The following is a 25,657-nucleotide window of genomic DNA, read 5'->3' as shown; positions in this document are numbered from 1 at the left end:
TTAAAAATATTAAAGTTAATAATTTATTACTTTTAATGATAAATACACTTTATGAAATGTGAATCGTATTTTGGCCTTACAACCTCGGGAGAAATCGAAGAGATAAGAAGAGGAGAATGAACCCTAACCCTAAACATGATTTCAGCACAAACACAGAAATCAAAGAGGAAGGAATCACATTTCAGTGATTAATCAGAAGATATTTCATGGGTGTTTCAAAGATAGGAATCCTTACATGTTTGAAGTCGAATTGGAGTTATGTATCGATCAACCAGAGATAAATATGGGATAGTGTTATGTATCTCTCTTCGGTCACAGTGTGTTACCATCTGTTTTTCTCAGTTCCCAATCTCTACCCAACTCTCCTTGTAACCCTAGGTCGGACTCCCTTTCTCGCTTACTATTTCCATTTATCTCTCTCCATGTTTCCATTACCTGGTGTTTATTGAATCATATTACAATTCTCGACATCCAATTTCTTTATTAGGTGCATAATAATTTTACGATTAAACGGTTATAGCATTACTACTTTTCTCATTTTTGCTCGATTCTAAACACTAACATAAACCCTAAACTACACCAAACCGATATCCATACTCATACGCCTCTCTTCCTCTTTCTCCCATCATGTTGATTTTTATTTTTATTTTTTCTACTGATATGATTCTGATTTTATGTATTATGTTTGACAGATGTCTGTTGTGTTGTTTTCAGGTAGAAAAAGAATAGGATGTTGAGCTTATTGGTGATTAATTGGAATTTGTTGCCATAATTTATGTATTATGTTTGACAGATTTTATGTATTATATTTGGTATTTGCTGCCATAATTTGTTTGTTTGTTTGTTTTTTTTAATTATTTCTATAACCTACATCATCAATTTCATTATGATCGTACCATTGCTTTAACTTTTATTAACCAAATCTTGATTGAAATGCTATGAGAGAGATAATGTAAAAGTGATTGTTTTAACAGGTAAATCATTTGATATTTATGAAGAAATTAGGAGCTTAATCAACTTCAATTCACTTCTGGTGTGTTTGTTGGGGGTAGTTCCAAGACGTGGCAAAACTAAAATAGTTGATAGTGAGCTCTTTAAGATGCCTGGTGTTGAGCATGGATGTGTTTGACCCTTCAAAGTAGCGGTATAATTTAATTTTTTCACTATTTATTTCATAGTAAATGGAAAAAACATAATACTATACTTTTGATGATATTTTTGTTCATCACTATCTCATTAAAATATAGAGTAGGTGGCTTATATATAGATTTTTTTTTTTAAAATTTATAAAAGTGTTGTAAAATTTCTGCTTGCATTTCTAAGTAAAATACATAATATCACAAGGGTATTTTCGTCATAATTTTGGATAATGGGTAAAAGGGTTCTTTTTTCTGTTTGATGAATCAAGTGGAAATAGGAGGAACGGTTAAAAATCTTAAGTGAGAGCCATTGAAGGAAAATTTTCAAAAGTAGGATGATAATATGGATAGATATTGAAAGTACAATAGTTTGAAACATAAGTAATACAAAAAAATTATTGTATTTGTCAGGAAAATCATGAAAAAAATGATCCTTTAATAAAATGTTACATAAATGGACATTGTTATCATATTTTATTAGAAAAATGGTCCTTGTGGCTTTAAAAGTTACAATACCAGTCCCTGTGGTAGAAAAAAAATGACATGAGTGGTCCTTGTTGTTAATAAATTTTGTAGTTTAGTAAAAAAAAAACTTTATTATAAACGAAAGTGTAATTTATTTCTAAAGTTTATTGATATTAAAAGTACATTTTATTAAGTAGGAGGATATTATGGGTATATTAAAAAAACTTTATTATTGGTCGAATAAAAAAACTAAAAATTAGTTTCAAAACATTAACCTGATATGTGAATATGTAATTGTTGCAGGACTTAAGAGGGCACAGGATTGAAAAGCAGTTGGCATTTCAAATGAATAGATGAATAGAACTTGTATGAAGCAGATTGAGGTAAGAAAGTTGAAAGAGGCTTTCACAGATGCAATTGAAACAGGAAGAAGACGAATGAGTAATTTCAAAACGTTGGATTTCACGTATTAAGGTATATTTATAGATATAAAATTAATCTTTGAATATCTTCGCAATATAATCACTGATTTTATGAATTTATTGTTATTGAAATTGTATATGATATTTTTGTGTTCATGATTTTATGGGATTTAGTAGATTATATATCAATTTAAATTAAAGATATGATTTGCATTTAATAATGGATTGCAGAAAATTAGGAAAAAATTAGTTAAATTGATGAAATTAATTGAGTAGCTATTATATTGATATCTTTGACTTACAAATTAAGATTTTGAACTTCCTGATTTTTTGGTTTTTAAATGCAGAGAATGAGTTTAAATTGGAAAACATATCACGTTCATGATTTTGCTCGGATGAGCATTTAATGGAGGTAATGACATCCTTTTTGCCTAATGTCGGCTTTAGTAGTTAATTAAATTTTATGTTTAATAAATAACATTAATAAAAATGTTATTGTCCAAGTTTTAATCTACAAATATTTTCAAAATTAAAGATCCTCATGCTTAAGAAAAACATTATTAATAATTTGAAATCGTAATAACTAATCAAAAATTTGGAAAAAAAAGTTTTAATTTAAACTAATATAAGTTATATTAGTAAATTTGTAATTTTGGTTTAAATAAATATATAAATCGTTATGAGAAAATAATTTATGTTTTGTAAATTCAATTATTTGTAATCATGACCTTGTATGATGCAATATACATTAGAGTATAATGAAAAGAATACAATAAATCATGAAAGTGGCATTAATATATTATAAATTAAACATGAAAGTGATGAACTATATAATGGCAACTTGTATATTGTTATTGAATGTTGAATGAACAATGTAATACAAAACTGATATACTAAAAGAATATACATCAACTGATGAAAAGAATAGTACCAAATACTCTGAAAAAACTTACCTGACATGTGATTCTGGATGTTTTGCAGGATTAACAGGAAGAAGAATTCAATGGTAGTTGATGTGTGAACGAAATAGATGAATAAAAAGTTTACGAAGTAGATTGAAGTAAGAAAAGCGATTTATTAACTGCAGATGCTTTTGAAAGACAAAGAAGACAGGATCTGTAAATTAAAGAAGATGTATATTACGTATAGAGGTATATTTATATATAGTTATACATATAAATGTTATTATTTTAATATTATGAGATTATAACTCCGGATTTTATGCATATATTGTTATTAAAATTGGATTGGATATATTTTTGTACCTGATCTTATGGGATTTAATAGACTCTGGATCAATTCTTAATAAATATACGATTTGCAGTTAAGAAGAGATTACATATAAACAATGAAATATGTTATATGGACGAAATTAAAAAATTATTTATGGTATTGATATATTTGACTTGAACATGCGGTGTATAGTTTATCTTATTAAAAGATTTTTGCATATTTTCTGAAAATCATAATATTCATTCTAATTTTATTAATGAATCTTTATCTTTATTCTTTATGTTACATACTTGTCGGGATTGTATGTATCAATTACATGAAAGGACTTGAAGTTGGAGATGAAGAAAAGAAGCGGGAAAAAACAAATTTGGGGGTCTGACAGATTGACACGTGGAAGTCTGGTACTTATTTTCTTCAGCTGCGATAATAATATGGAGGTAATGCCATCTGGTTTGCATATATATTTTTTTAGATTTTAGAATTATAATAAATTTAATAATACTTGGGATGGTCATTTTTTCTCAAAATATTAATCTATTAACATTAATAAAAGTTATCAATTGTTAGATAATCTAGAAATGTAGAAACAATATGTTAATTTTGAAATGCTAATAATATCGTAATAACCTTATTATCTTTTGTTAGATAATCTGATTACTTGACTTTCACATTAAAAGTAAAACAGTAAGTATAAATTATAATAGGAGATTATAACTTTAAAAAATAAGGCAGTGAAACGATTAGCAAAAAAAGGACAAGCAATAATTCATTAAACTGTTTATATAGAAAGACATTGAGTCTGATATTTAATCAACATAGTTATAATAATATGTCATTGAAATCATCCAAAAAAAGAAAAACATAAATTTATTAATTTTAAAGAACAATTATCTTTAAATTTGTCCCATAAAAAAGTGTTTGTATAAAATGGATTTAAAGAATATGTAACATAGAAGAACATATACAACATAGGTGAACATGTACAATTTGTTACAATAAACCGGTTACATAAAAAGACATTGAGCATGACATTTAATCAACATAGGTATAATAATATGTCTTTGAAATCATCCAAAAAAATACATTCAAATGATGATAGTAGTAATCAAAAAAAGGAAACCAAAATGAAATAAATGTAAATGAACCATTGTCAAGAAATTTGTCCCATAAAAAACTTATTTTAACCAATCATTGTACCAAATAAGTAAACAACTTTTAACAGCAAAGAAAACCATCTCAAAAATTCTAATTTCTTCCTGAAAACATAAAAGAACTCACTTTTCCAATTTAGGAACTAAAAGTGTATTTCCCTCTCCAATTGAATTTCTTTTAGTTTTTGTGGAACTCATATCACCTCCACAATCAACGTCATAAATGTCATGGAGGTTGCGCTTCAAATCAGTTGATATTTTCAGCGGACTGGTTGTAGATGATTTATCAACTGTTGATGGAGTAAAACTCTCATCTGTCTGTGATATGACATCCTAAATTTAAAAAAACATAAACTTTCATATGGAATATATAAATATTAATGAAAGTTAATATGGGAATATAAAATACCTTTTGAACATTCTCAACAACATCATCTGATTCGAGGGGTACTTCATTTAAGGACACTGATTGAGTAGTCTAGAAAATAAAATGGACATATACAAAACGTTATGTATATAAATAAAAAAACATATATAAAGGGTGATCATTAAAAAGTTATGTACCAAAATTTCTAATTTACTTTCCAAATTGGAAACAATATCCACATCCTCTGTAAGTTTGACAACGCTGTAGATATTATTATAGTTGCTGACGTTGTAGGATGTAATTTCTACAAGAAACGCAAATTTGCGGTTTTTCAATACGTTCATCTGGTTTGGAAAAAGTTGCATACTGTCTCCAGCCTGTAAGAAGTAGTTTAATATATTAAAACCAAAAAATGGTATTTGATAAAAAAAAATATATACGGTTTCAAGTATACCTCTTCATGTAATTTTTTCAACTGAGATGCACTTATTTTCAACAATCTTTTTGCCTCCCTATCAAAAAGAGTAAATCCAATAGTGCCGGTATGATCTTGCACGTTGATTGGAATTATATACCTAATAAAAAATATATTATATTAGTATTAATTTTGTTGACATAGTGAAAATATTAAATATATTAATATAAGTGGATATATGTTTACTTTAAAACAACATGAAAATTCTCGTCATTGCAAACTGGATCTAAACACTGAATTTCAACAGTTTCTGAGATATTGTCGGGGGTAGTATAAGACAGATTTGGTTTGGGAACTTTGTTTATCTTTTTCCCACATTTGTAGCATGCTTCATAACACCAATGTAGATTCTGTCTTATATTGACAATCTTACCAACTAATACAAATTTCATTAGCTGTATAAAATAAAATGTAAAATTAACAAAAAAACACAAAAAATGTATATAAAATCAAAGGACCTAAAATAAAGAAACATACTTTGAGTGGTTCTGTGATCTCCAAAATGGTTTTTAAAGGGAAATCCCCTTTAAAATCATCTATGTATGAAGAAGCGTAACTTGGCAGCGTAGTTATGCTTTTTTCCGGCGTACCTCCATTAACATTAACTTTCAATCTGGATTGTTTTAAGTTATACTATTAATTACAATAGACTGAATAGTTATAATTTTAAACACAACATATAATTTTTTAAACAGTTTAAATATATTAAAATAGACTAACTCTTTTTTGAAGTCATTAATCTCATCTATTTCAGAATTAATGAACATTTTTGTTACATCATAATGACTTTTTGCCTGACCTATTCCTGTAAAAAAAAATTATTAAATAAAAGTAGATTGATGAAAAATATGTAAATATATATAGTTTGAATACAAACCATCCCAAATGTTCAGTTTAACAAACTGCATCACTATAACAACACAAGTAACCGTGAGGTTACTTTTCAAGTACTATGACAATTGGTGTGCTTGACTTCCAAATATAGTGACCTGCAAGTGTACAGACCTAATTTTTTTTTTTTTTTAATTTAATTAGTATTTTTAATTGATTCTTATATTAGTAAAAATAAAAATAAAATAAAGATAATAATTTTTTATTTGCATAATCTCACTCTAAATTAGTTAGTGTAATCTTCATGTAATGCCTTTGTGTGTTAGGATCGGATGCTTCAAGGGGACGAAATGACACAATTTGTCCAATAACATCTACACAATTTAATAAAATAGAAGTAGATATTATTTAGTTAAAACTGAATGGAATAAAATTGATAATAACATTGATAAGAAAATACATAAATTATAAAACTGAATGGAATAAAATTAAACAACTTACCAAAAAATGATTGTCTTGGGCAAGTTTGTTCCACGATAGAATTAAATTCAACAAACAGAAAACCATTAATTGGACCTGAAAAATCGTCACATCTTTTTATAATAGTTCTCCAATCGAAAGTAATGGTTTGTCTTTGACCGGTAACACTGAACCCATTCTTCACAGCAGCCATACTGGGTTTTAAAATGATGTAACTTTGATCTTCCTTTAACAGATGACCAAATCTGGAAAATTTTTGGTTAAATACACGAGACTGGTATTTTGTTTCCTGTTCACCAAAATAATAAATAAAATTTCATATTGATTGAAACATGTAAGAATTAGTAGTTTTATAAAAATTAAACAAACCTCTTCGTCCATGACGATCATTTCAATGGATAAAACGATATTATTCCTTATAAAATTCCATATCTTTAAAACCCGTAGTTTGAGATGTGAATCATCAGCCAAGCTTTCAATGTCTTTTAGGTATACTTTGTTACCAATATTCATTTCCTACAAAGAATTGATAGCATAAGAAGAAAAAAAAAGAAAATAGCAACATATTAAAAAAATAAAACACTGTTTGTAGTACATTGTTCATTGTATATTCAATACCAATCGACAAGTTGACATTTTGATCATTTATATGTCATGTTTTGAATGACTTAATGCATTGACTAATGCTACATTGGGTTTTTGTTTTTAATTTTGTATGAAACATGTCGAACCCTTTCCCTTTTAAACATGATAAGTCTGGTTTCTAAGAAACATTTGAATATGCAGCAAACCATTTATTGCACCTGAAAAATCAACTATTTATTCATATATGATTTTATATACATACGGTAACAGATACATACAAAGTTTGATATTAAATTAAATTAATTAAAAAGAGCAGTGAAGATATTACGAATGAAACATATACATTTGAAAAAACGATTGATGTTTAGTGAACTGAATAGTTATATACCGTAACAGTTACATACTTTGGTTCATATTACGATTATGAAGCCTTCAAACTGATTAAAAAAAACAGATATATACACAAAGAAAGTGATAAAAACAACAGTAGAAGGAATAATCAGATGAATGAAAGAGTTACCTTAAAAAAAAACCACGGTTGAATGAAAGAGTTACGAATGAAACATATACATTTAAAAAAACGATTGAAGTTTACTGAACTGAATACTTATATACCGTAACAGTTTCATACTTTGGTTCATATTACGATTATGAAGCCTTCAAACTGATTAAAAAAAAACAGATATATACACAAAGAAAGTGATAAAAAAAACAGTAGAAGGAATGATCAGATGAATGAAAGTGTTACCTTAAAGAAAAACAGAACACGATTTTAGATGGTCTACTGTAATTGATATATGTCTTCCTGTGGAAATTGTAATCGCTGTGAATGAAGAAACTGTAATTATGGTATTTTAGCAATTTTTTATTAATTACCTTCCTTTTTTTGTTTGAAATGCAGCAAAATTGACGTGGTGAATGAAGGGTAGAACCGGAAATTCACTTAGTGAAAAAAGTGGGAAAATTCGAAGGGGCGAAGGCTATATGAGTGACACGTGTCTAAGTTGTACTTATTTATTATAATAGGAGATTTAGAAATATGTCATCATACACAATAGGAACTCTATTTCGGTTATTGTATATTGAATTGGTTGGACTTTAATCTTATTGAAAATATTAAAAAAAAAATCCAAAGATTTCATCGTATCATGGTATTTAGCGTTGGATACCTCGAAATTCAGTGACCAATGAAGCCGTGCTTCTTCCAATCAAGTTTACCACAAAATTTAATTTTACCACAAATTTTGAAACCCATCAAATGGCCACAAGCCCATAAAATTATCACTAATTTGCAACAAATTTAGCAACAGCCTAGCGACCAATGAAATGATTTAGGACCAGTGTGTGGTATAGGTTATTAACCATGACACTAACTGCTACTTAAAGAAAAGTTTTTTTTAACATTACTGAAAATTCTGATTGGATTATCAAATTCAGATTTTGGAATATCAAGCTAGACAATAAACATAAATCTATTAAACCCAACCTTGTTGGAAGCGGTACGAGCACATAAATGATATAGTGGAAGCTTTATGGACAAGCGAGAGAAAGGTAAGTAAGAACAAAAGAGATCCAACTTAAAACGAACATAACTTTTGAATCGTAAAAAAATTAGAGGTGTGCGATATATCGACAGAAAGGTACCAACATGCCGGAGCACCTCATATATCTGTTTTCCTTGTTTTTTGAAATTTCATCTCTTATTTAGAAAGGTATTTATTAGAATTTAATGTTGATTCCAATTTTCTAAATTTGGCCGTAAACTACAAGAATAATAGCATTTAGCGGAGACAAACAACTTTCGTGTTATTTTTCGCCGTTGAGGTGTGTGTTGCTGCTAAGGCTTGTCGACATCGATCCGTGTCAAATGTTGAGGTGAAATCATAGCCATTGGTTTAGTTCCTAATCCAACGACTAGAAATCCATATCTCTCGTCTCATAATTTCCTTGTCCAATTGCTAGGTTTGAGGGCAATCTAAAAGGACTCTGCTGCTATCAATTCAAGTACATATCAATTATAGTTATGGACTTAAACACCTAATCCAATAGTCTTCCACTTGGATAAGTATGTAACTATAATTGCTAGTAAGACTTCTAAATTTGACCAACAAATTATAGCTTCCAAAAGCCGCTGCCGAACTCTGACCCATTCAGTTATGTGTCCTAAGATAAGTGATCATATAATCATTCGTTCTGCAAGATATCCCTAGACATAAGATATGGAATGTAATCAATCTCTTTGTCCAGAATCTATGTTTCCCGATTTTTGATTTGTGATGATATAGAACTTCTAATTGAACACATCAATTTAGTCTTGGCTGGGCCCAACACATAAGTCAACACCAAATCATTGAGGGGCCCACAAATATTTCTTTTCCCGTTAGGGAAAAAGTAACGAATAAACTTTGACTCATATGCTTTCATCTTTTACTCATCAAACCATGCATGACAATGCGTTTTATAATACCAAGTTACTGATGCGTTTTCATATCACCAATGCATGACCGACTTGTAAATTACAACTCATATTTCTCTGTTTCAAGATTATAAAATATTATCGTCTTAGTATTACTCGTGATGAATTCCATGAAGTAATACTTTGAGCGAGGGTTTGTACAATACTCAAATCTCTATTTCTAAGTACTCATGAACATTGCAACAATTCTATTGCTATGTCTAACTCCCTTAGACAATCTGCAATCCAATTCATGACAGTCTTAATTCACTACTTACTTCCAAAAGTACGAGCGACTGTGGAGTTCGAATAATCATATTATTTGGGAAGTTAAACATGCAAAATATGAAACACAATAATAAACAATTGACAAAAGGTAGTAAATAAACTCATAAATAATACTTTATTATTTAATCACCAAAAATCAATTACATTGACTTTGTTACAAGTTTCAGAAAACTAATCTAACTACTAAAACTAATATCATCCCTCGGTCCAATGCTTCGAGCATGCTAAATATGCTTAACCCTACTCATACCCTTTGTGAGGGGGTTTGTTGGGCTGTCCTCAGATGATACCCTCTTTACAACAAGTTGGCCTTCTTCTACTCCATGTCTTATGAAATGGTACTTTTTGTCGATATTTCTGGTTTTACCATGATCTCTGGGTTCCTTTGTTAAAGCAACCACTCCTTCATTATCGCAGAATAGTTCCATAGGCTCCTAGATGGTCGGAAAAACTCCGAGATCTCTGATAAAGTTCCTTAACCAATATGTTTCTTTCGATGCTTCACTCACTGCTATATACTCTGATTCACAAGTAGAATAAGCAATCATATCTTGCTTGGAACTTTTCCAAGTAACTGCTCCTCCATTTAGTAGAATTACCCAACCAGATTGAGAATGAAAGTTATCTTTATCCATTTGAAAGCTAGCATCATTGTAACCATCTACTCTCAAAGTATCTTTGCCACCAAGCACAAGGACCCAGTCTTTTATCCTTTGCAAATACTTAAGTATATTCTTAACCACTATCCAATGAGCTCTACCTGTATTTCCCTGATAATGACTGACCATGCTCGGAGAAAATGCTACATTAGAGCGAGTACATTTCATAGCGTACATGATCGATCCGACAGCGGAAACATATGGTACACGACTCATGTCAGATATTTCCTCATCTGTACTCGGGCATTGAGTTTACTCAATTTGGTATTGCTTTGGATAGGTAGCTCTCCCTTGTTGGAATTTTCCATACTAAACCTCTTTAGTACCTTCTCCAAGTATGTGCTCTGACTAAGTCCAGTTAGTGTCTTTTTTCTATCTCTCAATATTCTAATCCTAAGAATATAGGCAGCTTCTCCAAGGTCTTTCATGGAAAAACACTTTCCAAGCCAATACTTAACATCTTTCAGGGTTGGAGTTTCGTTACCAGTGAGTAATATGTCATCAACATACACCACCAGAAAAGTCACTATACTCCCACTAGCCTTGATATATACACAAAACTCATCTTCATTCCTAGAGAAACCAAACTCTTTGACTTTCACATGGAATCAAAGATTCTAGCTGCCAGATGTTTATTTCAATCCATAAATGGATTTCTCAACCTTGCACGCTCTATTGGGAAACTTTGCATCAACAAAATCCTCTGGCTAATTCAGGTAAACATCCTCAACTAACTTCCGGTTAAGGAAAGCAGCCTTGACCTCCATCTTCCAGATTTCATAGTCATGAAAGGCATCTATAGAGAGCAATATCCTAATAGATTTAATTTTAGCTACTGGCGAGAAGGTCTCATCACAGTCAACCCCTGGGGTTTGAGTGAAACCTTTTGCAACTAGTCTAGCCTTGAATGTGTGCACATTTCCATCAATGTATGTCTTCTTCTTGAAGATCCATTTGCACCCAACTGTCCTATGACCTGGTGCACTATCAGCCAAATTCCAAACTTGGTTGTCATACATGGACTTTATCTCACTGTCCATTGCCTCTTTCCATTTGGAAGCCTCTGGGCTTGCCATTGCTTCCTTGTAAGTAACTGGTTCTTCTAAATTCATCATTGTCCTATCACTAGTGAATGTGTCACCATCTGAAGTAATATGAAAACCATATAACTCAGGTGGCACACTCACCCTAGTGGATCTTCGAAGAGGTAATGAGTTATCAACTGGTTCAACAAGAATTGTTTCCTATGGTTGAATGCTAGTGTCGTCTAAGGTTCCTTCATTGGCTAACTCTTGAATTTCTACAAGGTCAATGGGACTCCCAGTGTCCTCTTTGAATATGAGCTCTCCTTCTAGAAAGACTCCTCTTCGTGCCAGAAAGACCATGTTTTCACTAGGTCTATAGAACAAATATCTAAAAGACTAATTTGGCCAACCAATGAAAACACATTTCTCACTTCTGTTGCTAGTTTTTCGTGAGTCTCTCATCTTACGAAAACTTCAAAACCCTAGAGTTTAATATGTACTAATGAGGTAACTTTCCATGTCCACATTTCGTGAGGTGTTTTGGCAACCTTCTTTGTAGGGACAAGATTGAGGATGTGGGCGGCTATCTCTAAGGCATACCCCTAGAAGTGAATAGGATGCGAAGCATGACTCATCATAGAACAAACCATGTCTAACAAGGTACGATTACGCCTCTTAGCAACACCATTTAACTGTGGTGTCCTAGGAGGAGTTAATTATGAAACTATCCCACACTCTTTTAGATAGTCGTTAAACTCAATACTAAGATACTGTCTGCCTCTATCGGATCTAAGTATCTTTATTTTCCTGCCCAATAGATTCTCAACTTCATTTTTAATCTCTTTGAACTTTTCAAAGGTTTCTGACTTATGTTTGATCAAGTAAATATAGACATATCTACTATAATCATCAGTGAAAGTCACATAGAATCAATTAGCATCCCTTTTGGTTGATCTGAAGGGTCCATACACGTCAGTATGTATGAGGTCTAACAAACCTTCACCACTTTCACAAGATCCCTTGAAAGGTGATTTTGTTATTTTTCCCAAAAGACAAGATTCACACATATCATATGATTTTAGGTCAAATGATTCCAACACTCCATCCTTTTGGAGTTGGGCTATGCGTTTCTTGTTAATGTGTCCAAGACGAAAATGCCACAAGCATGCCTTGTCTACACTATTAGACAAGTCAATATTAAATACACTATTACCTAAGCTATCAACACAATTCATTGTTTCATACACACCATCACAAGGTAAAGCTTCAAACACAAAAACACCATTCTATAAACAGAAATGGAACCATTCAAATCATTAAAAGAATACTTAAAACCTTGTCTGAACAATGCATGAAATGAAATAATGTTTCTCGTCATCTTAGACGAATAGTAACAATTCAATAAATCTAGTCTAACATCATAATTAAGAAAGAGTTGATAAACTCTGATCTTGGTCACTGGTGAAGACTTTCTGTTCCCCATGATCAAGTTTATTCTCCCTCGCTCCACCTCCTCACTTTCTTTTAGCCCCTGCAAATCAGAACAGATGTGAAAACCACATCATGTGTCAAGGACCCCCGAATGAGAAGATAATGAGTTATTAGAAGAAATAGTGTAAATACCTGCTGAAGATGGCTTCACTTTGCCATCTTTGATATCTTGTAGATATTTTGGGCAATTTCGCTTCTAGTGCCCTTTGTCATTGCAGTAAAAGCAATCAGCTTCTTTTGGGTCGGAAACATGTGAAATGATAACATTGGGCTTGGCCTTTGGGCCACTACTAGATGACACAGCTTGGACCTTGCCCTTCCAGTTTTGCTTAGGAGGACCTTTCCTCTTTTTCCGCTTTCCGTGTCCAATAGCCAAGACAGGGGCACTAGCAGGAATGGAGGCTATACTTTTACCCTTCATTCATGCCTTTACTATCTGCAAGAAGTTGTGCAATTAGGCCAATGTCTGCTCGATGTTGTTCAAATGGTAAGTTAGGATGAAGTGACCATAACACTCGAGTAACGAGTTCGAGACCATGTCAATGGCCAATTCCTCATCAAAGAGTATGTTGATCTTGAACAAACGCTCTATGTAGTGTTGCATTCTTTGCACATGACTAACAACCGACTCCCCATCCTTCCTCTTGCAAGCCATGAGTGATTTGACTTCCTCAAAATTTTCATGACGAGCTCACTTATGGTACTTTTCCATAAGGTCCTTATTCATCTCAAAAGGCCAGTAGTCCTCATAGTACCTCTGCAGTTCTGGGGACATGGTTGCAACCATGATGCATAGCACTTTGGTGGCATCGTCATAGTGCTTCTTGTAGGCAACATATTCTTCGAGAGTAGATTTGGAATCATCAATTTCTTTGAGATCTTTTTCAAGGACATACTCTTTGTCCTCAAAACGAAGCGCCATTTGATGTTGCGCATCCAATCGTTATAGTTTGAGCCATCCATGACGACTTTGGAGAAAATATTGAGCAAAGAGAAGTTGTGGTTGGAGGATGATGAAGCAGAAGTGTTTCCTGGAGTAGACATCTGAAAAGAAAGATAATTTTAGTTAGATTTCAGGATACCTCAATATAATAACCCAAAGATAAAATATTAAGGTTAGGATCCAACTATGGTGATTCAAAACTTAGAAATGGGATGCCGAAACCCAAGTGTAAATTTCATATAGGTATGTGAATGACAATTCACCAATATCCACCATAGGAGGAAATGAAGTGAAATTCCTAATTCTTTTGAGATACATTGAAAGTATTCAATGACATGTTTTAATCTCGGATTATGCTCTTGTATTTGTGACTGGGATACCGAGGATCACAAACAAGATGTGAATAACCATGAAAATGTGCTTGGTAACCTCATTGTCTTTATCATTATCTATTGAAATGCTGGTAAACCACACACGCCCCATCAAAATGATAATTAAGAGATACCCATTACTACTCTTTATTAGTGCCTACTAGTGTGCTGGTTAACCACACACGCTCCACTAACGACCAATAAAACATAATAGGTAATTTCATGGGTTAGCATGCTTTTCATATTTTTCTAAAGTAACTAGAGTTGTGATTTTGTAAAATAATGTTCTAGTACTTCATTAATAACATTATACTTTTAATGAGATTTAGTTGTCCTATCAAATCCGTTCTGCTCACGACCATCCACTAATCAAGAAAGCGGTGGGTAAGAGTGGACACCCATTCAACCACCATTTTATAAACAGTTTCCTTATACCCCCCTTATAGACTAGCTTCATTAATGAAGCATACTAGCGATTTGACTGATCAATTCTTATACATATATAATATTTAACATTTAATTAATATATATATATATATATATATATATATATATATATATATATATATATATATATATATATAAAAGGTGTGTTTCAAACTTTTTAAAACTTTAGGGTTTATTTAAAGTTTTCGAAAATGAATTTTTAAGTTTAAAATAAACCAAGAAACTAGATTTAATAATTATATATTAATCAACTTTTACTTAATTTATTAAATTTTTTAAGGATTATCTAATCAAATTAAACAATTAATTTAATCCTAATCCATATCCCTCTGGATTTCAAAAATTAGTGTATACAATAATTTCCTTATTTTTCTCAATTATCCAATTAGATAATAATTATCCAATTATGCAATAATTATCCAAAATAAAATAAAACCCTAATATTATAAGCAATTTCGAAATTCAAGGGAGGAGGCTAGGTCTTTTCAAAACCCTAACCCTAATTTCGATTAGGGTTAATGGAGGCTAGGGTGTTTCGAAAAAACCCTTTGAACCAAAAACCCTAAAAAGGAAAAGCGTGGCCTTTTAGGGTTTAATAGCTATAAACCCTAATTTGCAAATCGACTATTATAACTATTCAATTTAAAACAAAACCCGCTTTGATACCACTGAGGGGATTTAGGTAAAACAAATAAACTAGAAAAACAATTCCTAAGTTCACATGCAACCTACTTTGGATCTATGTTTTAACTATTGAACATATAACTTTGAATTGCAAAACAATAACCCTAAGGAGAGAGGCTATTTTCGAAAATAACAAATTTGGGTTTAGAGTTACATACCTTTCAATTGTTATAGCAAACAATTGGTAATCCTTTTGATCTTGATCTTCTTGGAAGCCTAGCACCACAATTGTAATGCCTCTAATGGAATCACGTCTAAGAGCTAGCAAGAAGGAAACTTGTGAGGAGAGAGGTTAGGGTATGCAATTTCGGCCTAGGGTTTCTTCAAAAGAAGGAGTGCCACTTTTGGGAGCCAGGAGGCTCCTTATATAGCTGCAGTATATGGGGTTCAAGGAAAACCCTAACGTTCCTTTGCTTAGGGCCTAAGCTTATCCAAAAGCCTTATCTAAGCCCCTTGGATGAAATCATTAGGGTTTCCGCAATAGATTTCATCCACCCACTTCCAATGTGGTTCCGGAACCTTCCACTCAACTATCTGATAATTGCAAACTAGTCCCTACACTTTATAATTAATACAATTAACCCCAAAATCAATTCTAATTAATTTCTGGCTAACTATTAATTAAACATTATGATTTCTAATTAATATATTAACCTTTTAACATATTAATAAATAATTTATATTAATTTATTAATCTTATAATAAATCAACATCTCTCCTCTCATAATTTCCTTGTGCAGTTGTTAGGTTTGAGGGCAAACCAAAAGGACTATGCTACCATCAATTCAAGTACATACCGATTATAGTTATGAGCTTAGATACCTAATCCAACACGTACGACACTGCAATAACATATAGGAAAAATATTTCTACATTTTACATACATTGCAGGAATCGATGAGCTAGAACGTAGTGGAGATTATCTTCTTAAGCACTGCAACAAGTTTTTTTTTTTTTTTTTTTTTTTTTCTGGATGATCTCGTTTTTCACCGGCTGCAACACTTTTCAAATGCACAAACCCTGTTTTAATGGAAGGGAATCGTTTATTAACCCTTAGATGCCATGCCATAATCCACATTAAAAAAACAAATGTTTCACTAACCGGTTAACCCACTAATAATCCTGTTTTGATTAAGTTAACTTGCAATCTATTCAGGACTCAATTGACTAAAAAAAAAGATAAAGACTAAATCGATTAAGAAACCTACCGATAAAGACTTTCTAGTATTAATATATTTGATTTTATGTTTTTTTTGAAGTTTTCTATATTTGTTTAAAAAAGAAAATAAGAAAACACTTAAGGTGAGTGTTTGTAATTCATTACCGGCGTATTACCAAGATCATACTAACAAATTTCTAATTTTTAGATAAACATAATATCAAATATAGAAAATTACATAACAAATGTAACAATTTTTTTTCTTCAAAAAAATTATATACCAGTAATCTTTTCGCCATTTACATATTGACGCACTTATCTTGAGCGTTGAATCCTTGATCGGAAATTAGTTTGTGAAAATCGGGTTTGGGGGTATTGGAACTGAAAAACCAGAACCGATTTACTCCTGGAGTCCTGGGTTCTTCCTTTGAGGGTCTTCAATTTTGCTTCCAATCGGGTATGGTCCAGTTCAGTGGCAGAACTAGAAATTTTAATATGGTAGTACAAACATTGTCAATATATATTATATGTAGCTATTCAATATCGGACAATAAAAAACATGTTATAATTTCTTTAGTTGGGGGTGCGGTACATGTTTACAAATAATATTTTTTTTGGGTACTATACTACCCAACGATCCATCTAACTCCGCCACCGGTCCGGTTTGTATCGTGTTTGGAACCAGTCGCCACCCTTAATAAAACCGATCAACTAAATTGGCATATATTTTTATTATAAAAACTAGAATTAAACAAGTGAGTTTTACCAACTCGTGGTTTCCACTATGGTTGGCGAAGTCCACATCTGCAATGAAAGCTTAAGTCTCACCAACCCCACCAACAACAAGGCCACAACCACAACCGCACCGGCACCATCCCTTCACCTTCCGATCCTCCATGCTCACTCCGTATATATTCCCATACACCCAATCCTTCAATTTCAGATTCATTTCAACCCACCATTAATATCCATTTCACACTAACACAACAGAGATTCCTCACAATGGCCACCACCGGAGAAACTCAGCCTGCAAAACACCAAGAAGTTGGCCACAAGAGCCTCCTTCAAAGCGATGCACTTTACCAATACATTCTTGAAACCAGTGTTTACCCGAGAGAGCCAGAATCCATGAAAGAGCTACGTGAGGTCACTGCTAAACATCCTTGGTAAGTCATAATTAAGTGCATGCATTTCGTAATGTTATAACACATTAACAGGATTACCATAAAAGTATTGTGGGTGCTTTTCGTTGTCTAATCTGTTTTACTTGTACTACTAAATGCAGGAATCTTATGACGACATCCGCTGACGAAGGACAGTTTTTGAACTTACTTCTTAAGCTCATAAATGCTAAGAACACTATGGAGATCGGTGTTTACACTGGTTATTCCCTTCTTTCTACTGCGCTTGCTCTACCAGAAGATGGAAAGATATTGGCCTTGGACATAAACCGTGAAAATTACGAAATCGGCCTTCCGATCATTGAGAAAGCAGGTGTTGCTCACAAGATTGACTTTAGAGAAGGCCCTGCGCTTCCTCTTCTTGACCAGATGGTAGGAGATGTAAAATTCCATGGATCATTCGATTTTATTTTCGTGGATGCGGATAAAGACAACTATCTTAATTACCACAAAAGGTTAATCGATCTTGTTAAAATTGGGGGAGTGATTGGCTACGATAACACCCTTTGGAATGGGTCTTTGGTGGCACCCGCAGATGCCCCACTTCGGAAGTATGTTAGATATTACAGAGACTTCGTGTTAGAGCTCAACAAAGCCCTCGCTGCTGATCCAAGAGTAGAGATCTGTCAGCTTCCTGTGGGTGATGGAATCACTCTATGTCGCCGAATAAGCTAATCACATATAACGGTTCAGCCAAAATAAACTTGTAAATGATTTGATTAATTATTTCCTTTCTGTAATGCGACAATTTGCATTCATGTTTTAAATTGCTTAATCATAATGTTGTATATTTATATATCATTTAACCTTGTTCACAAATATTTCAAGTTTAGAAATATGTCATCATACACAATAGGAACTCTATTTCGGTAATTGTATATTGAATTGGTTGGCCTTTAATCTTATTGAAAATATTAAAAAAAAATTTTAAGATTTCATCGTATCATGGTAGTTAGCGACAGATTGTAAAAAGAACATGGCATAATTTAAAAGACGAATTTAGCTTTGGATACTTCGAAATTCAGTGGCCAATAAAGCCGTGCTTCTTCCAATCAAGTTTACCACAACTTCGAAACCCATCAAATGGCCAGAAACCCATAAATTTATCATTAATTTGCGACAAATTTTAGCAACAGACTAGTGACCAAGTAAATGATTAAGGACACCAACTGCTACTTAAAGAAAAGTTTATTTATTTATTTTTTTTTATTCATTTATTTTAAACATTACAGAAAATCCTGATTTGATAATCAAACAAATTCAGATTTTGCAATATCAAGCAAGGTAATAAACATAAATATATTATAATCAACCTTGTTGGAAGTTATGCAGAGCACATAAATAATATGGGGAAGCTTTATGGACAAGTGAGAGAAATTCCGATCAGATCAAAAGAGGCCCAACTTAAAACGAACATAACTTATAATCCGTAAACAATTTGGAGGCGTCCAATATATCGACTAAAAGATAACGACAGGGCAGAGCTCCAGATAGATTGAAATAATATCTGTTTTCCTTGCTTTTTAAAATTTCCACTCTTATTTAGAAAGTTATTTATTAGAATTTATTTTTCAAATTTGGCCGTAGACTACAAGAATAATAGCCTTTAGCGGCGACAAATAATTTTCGTATTATTTGTTGCCCTTGAAGGTGTGCGTGGCCGCTAAAGCCTATTCAACATCGGTCTGTGTCAAACGCTGAGGTGAAATCATGGCCATTGATTTAGTGCCTCATCCAACAGACAATAAATCCACATCGTATGCAACTTTTAGCGGCAAAACCTTTATGGACGACAGGGTCGTCGCTAAAACTCGAAAAAAGTATCGCCAAAGATTCCCTCGAAAGGTGTCGTTTCTATTACTTCGCCCATCGCTACTAAAGGGTACTGTCGCTGCTAATTCCCGTCACAACTAGTACCCATTCACAAATAATACCTATCTTCCCTCGTTCTTTCCCAATCCGTCGCATCTTCTTCCTCGGTCGATTTCCCTTTCTACCTTAGTGAAACCCTAACTTTCTCCATCTAAAGCCACATCGCCGTCCACTATATCAACAACAAAGCTCAACAATTGCAACCCAAAATGTGGCTCCGAAGCACCATTTCCCACGACATTAATATGTGAGACTTCGGTTTTTTTTCTCTCTCTTTTTCATTTCATTTTCTTCTCTCCCCACTAAATATAACTGTTGGCTGAAGTAATTTCGAGTATTTTGCTAGAAATATGAGATCCTCACCAAGGTAGAACTGCTATTGTCAACTCCCACCAGCATTAGATGCCATCACCACTGTTCTCGCCGGAATCTGTCGTTACGACCACCACACCACATGTTTTCTTTTTTCTATTTTTTATATATAATGTGTTGATTTTGTGTATATAGAAGTGTATTTATATGTGGATTTGTGTGTGTGTGTGTATATATATATATATATATATATATATATATATATATATATTTGTATTTTGGATGTGTATGATGTATGTATATATGATTTTATATATTTGTATGTGCATCATATATGTGTATTTGTATGTGTATGATGTATGTATATGTGTTTTTGGATGTGTAATATTTTTGTATATATATATATATTTGTATGTATAAAAAATTATGTATATAGTTTGTCTATTTGTATGCAATTTGGAAACTACAATGCTATAATGAAAAATATGAAAAAAAAAGTAGGATGCTATAATGGAAAGTGTATTTGTATGTATATGCAATACGTGTATTTGTATGTATGTATTAATTGGAACATCATTTAACTTTTAATGGCTTATTTGGAAGGTAGAATGCTATAATGGAAAAAATGGAAGAAAAAAAAATGTAAGATGTTTGAATAGAAAGTGTATTTGTATGTATATATGTAATATGTGTATTTTTATGTATATGTATGTATGTATTGATTGGAACATTATTTAACCTTTAAGGGTTTATGTGGAGAGTACAATGCTATAATTGAAAAAAAAAGTAGGATGCTACAATGGAAAGTGTATTTGTATGTATATGCAATATGTGTATTTTTATGTATATGTATGCATGTATTGATTGGAACATCATTTAAATTTTCATGGCTTATTTGGAAAATACAATGCTATAATTGAAAAAATTAAAAAAAAGTAGGATGTTATAATGGAAAGTTTGTTTGTATGTAAATGCAATATGTGTATTTTTTATGTGTGTGTGTGTATATATATATATATATATATATATATATATATATATATATATATTGATTGGAACATCATTTAACTTTTAAGGGCTTATTTGGAAAGTATAATGCTATAATGGAAAAAATGAAAAAAAAGTAGGATGCTATATTGGAAAGTGTATTCGTATGTATATACAATATGAGTATTTGTATTTATATGTATTATATGTATGTATGTACTGAATGGAACATCATTTAACTTTTAAGGGCTTATTTGGAAAGTACAATGTTATAATGGAAAAAATGAAGAAAAAAAAAGTAGGATGCTATATTGGAAAGTGTATCATTTAACTTTCATATTGTGATTCTATATGGTACATCTTATAATTTTATAGGCTATATATGAGGCTTAGTTGGGTGATACTATTTTACATGATGGCTAATATGACGGGCTTAGGATGTGGAGTCGAGGATCCACCATCTCATTTAGGCTTTAGTCACAGACAACATGAAGTGGATGGTAATTATTATTATAATATATATTTATTAGCTATTTTTATTCACTTATTATAAACTATCATGACAAATATTTTTTAGCTGAGCTACCAAAAAAAAAGACAAGGATTATCTAAAAAGATCGAACTCACAAAGCTAATACAACCAAACAAGGGAAAGCCTATTGATTTGGATTTCGATAGGAGCTCACATTTTCCCCTGTTGGAAAATGTAGAAAAATGTTGATGCATGAACTTGGGCAATATTTGTGGCAGAACATCCTTTTTAGCGTATCTGGTTGGTACAACGTTTTCCCCGCTTTAAGGAATGTCACAATCGTGCATATGAAGGTAAATTATTTATATGATAATATTTTAAGTTTATTTATGATTGGTATTTAATTAACTAATTTTTTTTGTTTGTAGAGAAAGTTTAATTTTTATAAGCTTAATTTGGATCCCCCAGCATGCTCAGTTGTTGCATAACATTGATGTGAGTATACAAAAAAAATTATAGAGGCCGAAAAACTAAAGCACATACTTATTTTCAAAATATCAGAGGGATTGTAGATATCGAAGGGTGTTCGCCAACCACCAAAGGGTTGATCACCTGAAAATTGGGTGCATGCAGTCAAACACTTTCAAATGCCCAAATTTATAAAGTGTTCGGAGGCAAACAAAGGAATTCGTTCAGAACAACAACTTGTAAACAGAGGAGGATCATGCTCGTATAGCAATGCCTGTTTCAAAGAACTAAGGTATGATGTACTTAATTGTTAATTTAAAGTATAATTAATGCAAATTTTTATGTTAAATAGAACATCAGTAAACTCGAAGCATTACGTAGGGCTAATACCGATTGTGAAGGGCTATTTAGTAGTGTTATAGTCGATCAGCGATATGTAAGTGGTTAATTTATATTTGTGTATAAGTATTTATATATATATTATGATGTTAATCATTTTTTTGAAGGTGAGATCAATCAACAAACTAAAGCTTCTTCTGAAGCAAGTGGTCTGACATCAGAGAATATACAAAACATATTTTGAAAGAATTTTGGATGTTCAACGCGGTCATATCAAAGACATCGGGCGTAAACCTTCCACTATTGTCTCGATGTACGATCAGGAACAACCACTGACACATCGATCGCTATAATCACAGATAACAAGACTATTTAATTTCAAAATCTCATATATATATATATATATATATATATATATATATATATATATATATATATATATATATATATATATATATATATATATATATATATATATATATATATATATATATATATATATATATATACTAATTTTTATTTGGAAAACAACTACCGACAAGAATATGTTCTGCCGGCATGTCGTCCTCACATCGGACGCCGAGAGTCCCATTCGGTTCAACCTTATAACGGGCTATGTTTTCTACTTTAAAAGACCAGTTATTTTATTTATGACAGTAAATTTTTTAACATCTTTAATTAATGACTAAAAAAAGCCCCGCCCTAAATATTTCATTTAATTGGAAGTATATTTTCGTGAAAATTTATATAGCTGAAAAATGATTTGCAGTAGAAATGATTCCAAGACTGATGACACATTTAAGCTAACCTAATCTGCATCTAAATAACAACCTCAAAGGCTTTGTTACAGGAACAAATGAAGTAAGCATGACATATCATAAAATAACGGAGCTAGCTTACCAAGTCGGATTCCTGATTCGTCTTGTCCATGATGGTTGGCAAAGTCAACATGTCACCAACAATTGAAACGATCAACCGCAACAACCCACCACCTTCCTCGGTCATAATTCACCAACTCCCTTCCCTATATATTTCGAAAAGTTTTCTCCTTTCATCTCAGGTTCACTTCTACAGCCTAATATAATACCTTCCAACATTTCACACACCGTACATCCATCGGAATGGCCGCTACCGGAGAAGCTCAACCCGCAAAACACCAAGAAGTTGGCCACAAGAGCCTCCTTCAAAGCGACGCTCTCTATCAATACATTCTGGAAACCAGCGTTTACCCGAGAGAGCCAGAATCCATGAAAGAGCTACGTGAGGTCACTGCTAAACACCCATGGTAAGTGCCTTAACTCACCCAAAGTTTACTATATACAGAATATTTATGGATTCATTTTTCTAAATCTTTTGCTGCTTATCATTTGACATATAGGAATCTTATGACGACATCTGCGGATGAAGGGCAATTTTTGAATCTACTGCTCAAACTCATAAATGCCAAGAACACGATGGAGATTGGTGTTTACACTGGTTATTCCCTTCTTTCTACGGCCCTTGCTCTCCCAGAGGATGGAAAGATATTGGCTTTGGACATAAACCGTGAAAATTATGAAATTGGCCTTCCGATCATCGAGAAAGCCGGTGTTGCACACAAGATTGATTTTAGAGAAGGCCCTGCTCTTCCTCTTCTTGATGAAATGGTCAATGATGTAAGTACTTACAAACATATAAAAGATATTGTTTTTTTTTTTTAATATATATTTTCTCCAAATTATGAAAACTCATTTTGCTTTGCACATTTTGAACTACAGGTGAAACTTCATGGATCGTTTGATTTTATTTTTGTGGATGCTGATAAAGACAACTATCTTAACTACCACAAAAGGTTAATTGACCTTATCAAAATTGGAGGTGTCATTGGCTACGACAACACCCTTTGGAACGGTTCTTTAGTGGCCCCACCAGATGCACCACTCAGGAAGTATGTTAGATATTACAGAGATTTCGTGTTAGAGCTTAACAAGGCACTGGCCGTTGATCCGAGGGTGGAGATTTGCCAACTTCCGGTCGGCGATGGAATCACTTTGTGTCGTCGTATAAGTTAATCACATATCACGGATAAACTTTCGTACACATACAACTGTTCTTTTTTTCTTTTTTAAGATTCGTGTATCCAAGTCTTGTAAGAGAACGAGGGTTGTAATATTCTGCTTTTCTGAGACAACTTATAACAATACTTTTTGTTAAAATTGACTCTTTTAGAGAGAGCAATTGTGTTTGGCAAAAACAAAAAGGAAAAATGATATAGGCCTTATAATATTTCTAGGGTTGACCCATTTAATCACTTAACTTATTTTGTGGCTTAATAAAGGAACGAATTACTCTTTGTCGGGTCAATTAAGTCTTTATTTCAATTTTGAAGGGGTTAGCCGGTCATTTCAAGTCCACCTCCTTCTACTAACACCACATCGGATGTTAACTGTGATTTTCGTCTAATGCCATGTCATTAATTAGTCGTCTCCTTTGTAATGTCGTTATATGCTTTATAAAAGAGCCATTTTACATCCAATGTTCAACACTTCATCGGTAAACCCTTTTTTGTGAGCTGCTTCTGAATCCTCAAGCATGAAACCCGTATTCTTACAAGTAGATGTCCACTTCCAAGGAATGTTCGCCAGAAACCTCATACACTACACCGGTGGAATTACTCAGAGGTTTTCGGACATCGATTTCGCAGGAATGGACAAGGATGGGTGTGTTACATTCATCGAAAGGTTCACTGGGGAAAAGTGTGAGAAGCTCTATTATGCACTCATTTGTTAAAGTGATAACTCAAAATTTAGGCAGCGCTTCGCTTCTAACAATTTTCTTTTCCTTCGACGAAACCTAGTATCATTATTACTAGATTTTAGTCTAATATTTATTCCAACTAATTATTAGTCTAGATTTATCATTAACTCAAAGTCTACTTTCATGATCTATAAAGTAATGAAGCACTTTAAACACCTCACTAAATTAAAGCCTAGACATCATCCCTGTAATTAGATCAGTCAGTATAACGACTTTGAATCACTAATAAATTTTGTTTATTGGTTCATAATAACAATAATGAACTTAAACATAAGTTATACTTAAAGTAGGGTAAGCATAACTCATTTACAAGGGGGTTTAGCGAGGAACCATGCTCTACGCAGACAGAACTTTTGAGCCGAAAGCTCTTCTTCTAAGGGCCTTCTAGTGTTCTGGGACTCGCTTCTAGCACCTATGAGATGCTGGAGAAAAATTTAGAAGGCTTGAGGTGTTTGGGAGATAAGGGTTGAGACAGGTGTGAAGAAATGAAATGATTTGTGACTCTATTTATAGGCTGGAGAATTGGGTTACATGGGGCGTAACTTTGATTTACGTTGTGT

General features: G+C 32.5%; 2 protein-coding genes and 1 long non-coding RNA gene across 4 annotated transcripts; all 3 read left to right on the top strand.

Moving 5' to 3' along the window:
• The first annotated feature begins 86 nt into the window (after positions 1–86).
• On the top strand, positions 87–8,283 carry LOC145032038 (uncharacterized). 2 transcript variants are annotated; one of them, XR_013677066.1, is made up of 7 exons: positions 87–378; positions 975–1,144; positions 1,908–2,078; positions 2,374–2,438; positions 3,008–3,177; positions 3,583–3,696; positions 8,050–8,283. It is a non-coding gene; the product is annotated as an uncharacterized LOC145032038 (long non-coding RNA). The 2 variants fall into 2 exon arrangements; XR_013677065.1 differs by having other exon boundaries at positions 3,008–3,696.
• Positions 8,284–17,601: 9,318 nt separating this feature from the next.
• LOC145032037 (caffeoyl-CoA O-methyltransferase) lies at positions 17,602–18,652 on the top strand. The gene is made up of 2 exons (XM_078980706.1): positions 17,602–17,836; positions 17,956–18,652. Exons 1-2 carry the CDS (start codon positions 17,673–17,675, stop codon positions 18,524–18,526), a joined length of 735 nt encoding a protein of 244 aa, XP_078836832.1. The 5' UTR covers positions 17,602–17,672; the 3' UTR covers positions 18,527–18,652.
• Positions 18,653–23,351: 4,699 nt separating this feature from the next.
• LOC145032036 (caffeoyl-CoA O-methyltransferase-like) lies at positions 23,352–24,496 on the top strand. The gene is made up of 3 exons (XM_078980705.1): positions 23,352–23,586; positions 23,680–23,956; positions 24,059–24,496. The coding sequence occupies exons 1-3, from the start codon at positions 23,423–23,425 to the stop codon at positions 24,350–24,352; spliced, it is 735 nt and encodes a 244-aa protein (XP_078836831.1). The 5' UTR covers positions 23,352–23,422; the 3' UTR covers positions 24,353–24,496.
• Positions 24,497–25,657: the final 1,161 nt, after the last annotated feature.

This window comes from Lactuca saligna, chromosome 2 (assembly GCF_052625555.1).
Source record: "Lactuca saligna cultivar CGN05327 chromosome 2, ASM5262555v1, whole genome shotgun sequence".
Taxonomy (NCBI): Eukaryota; Viridiplantae; Streptophyta; class Magnoliopsida; order Asterales; family Asteraceae; genus Lactuca; species Lactuca saligna.
This window is presented reverse-complemented; position numbering and strand designations above follow the sequence as displayed.

What these genes read in the sequence shown, in the direction of transcription:
- LOC145032037 (XM_078980706.1), top strand. Translation starts at nt 17,673, where the DNA reads ATGGCCACCACCGGAGAAACTCAGCCTGCAAAACACCAAGAAGTTGGC. An exon ending in GTCACTGCTAAACATCCTTG is followed by an intron (nt 17,837 to 17,955) that starts GTAAGTCATAAT and finishes TACTAAATGCAG; the next exon opens with GAATCTTATGACGACATCCG.
- LOC145032036 (XM_078980705.1), top strand. Translation starts at nt 23,423, where the DNA reads ATGGCCGCTACCGGAGAAGCTCAACCCGCAAAACACCAAGAAGTTGGC. An exon ending in GTCACTGCTAAACACCCATG is followed by an intron (nt 23,587 to 23,679) that starts GTAAGTGCCTTA and finishes TTTGACATATAG; the next exon opens with GAATCTTATGACGACATCTG. An exon ending in TTGATGAAATGGTCAATGAT is followed by an intron (nt 23,957 to 24,058) that starts GTAAGTACTTAC and finishes TTTGAACTACAG; the next exon opens with GTGAAACTTCATGGATCGTT.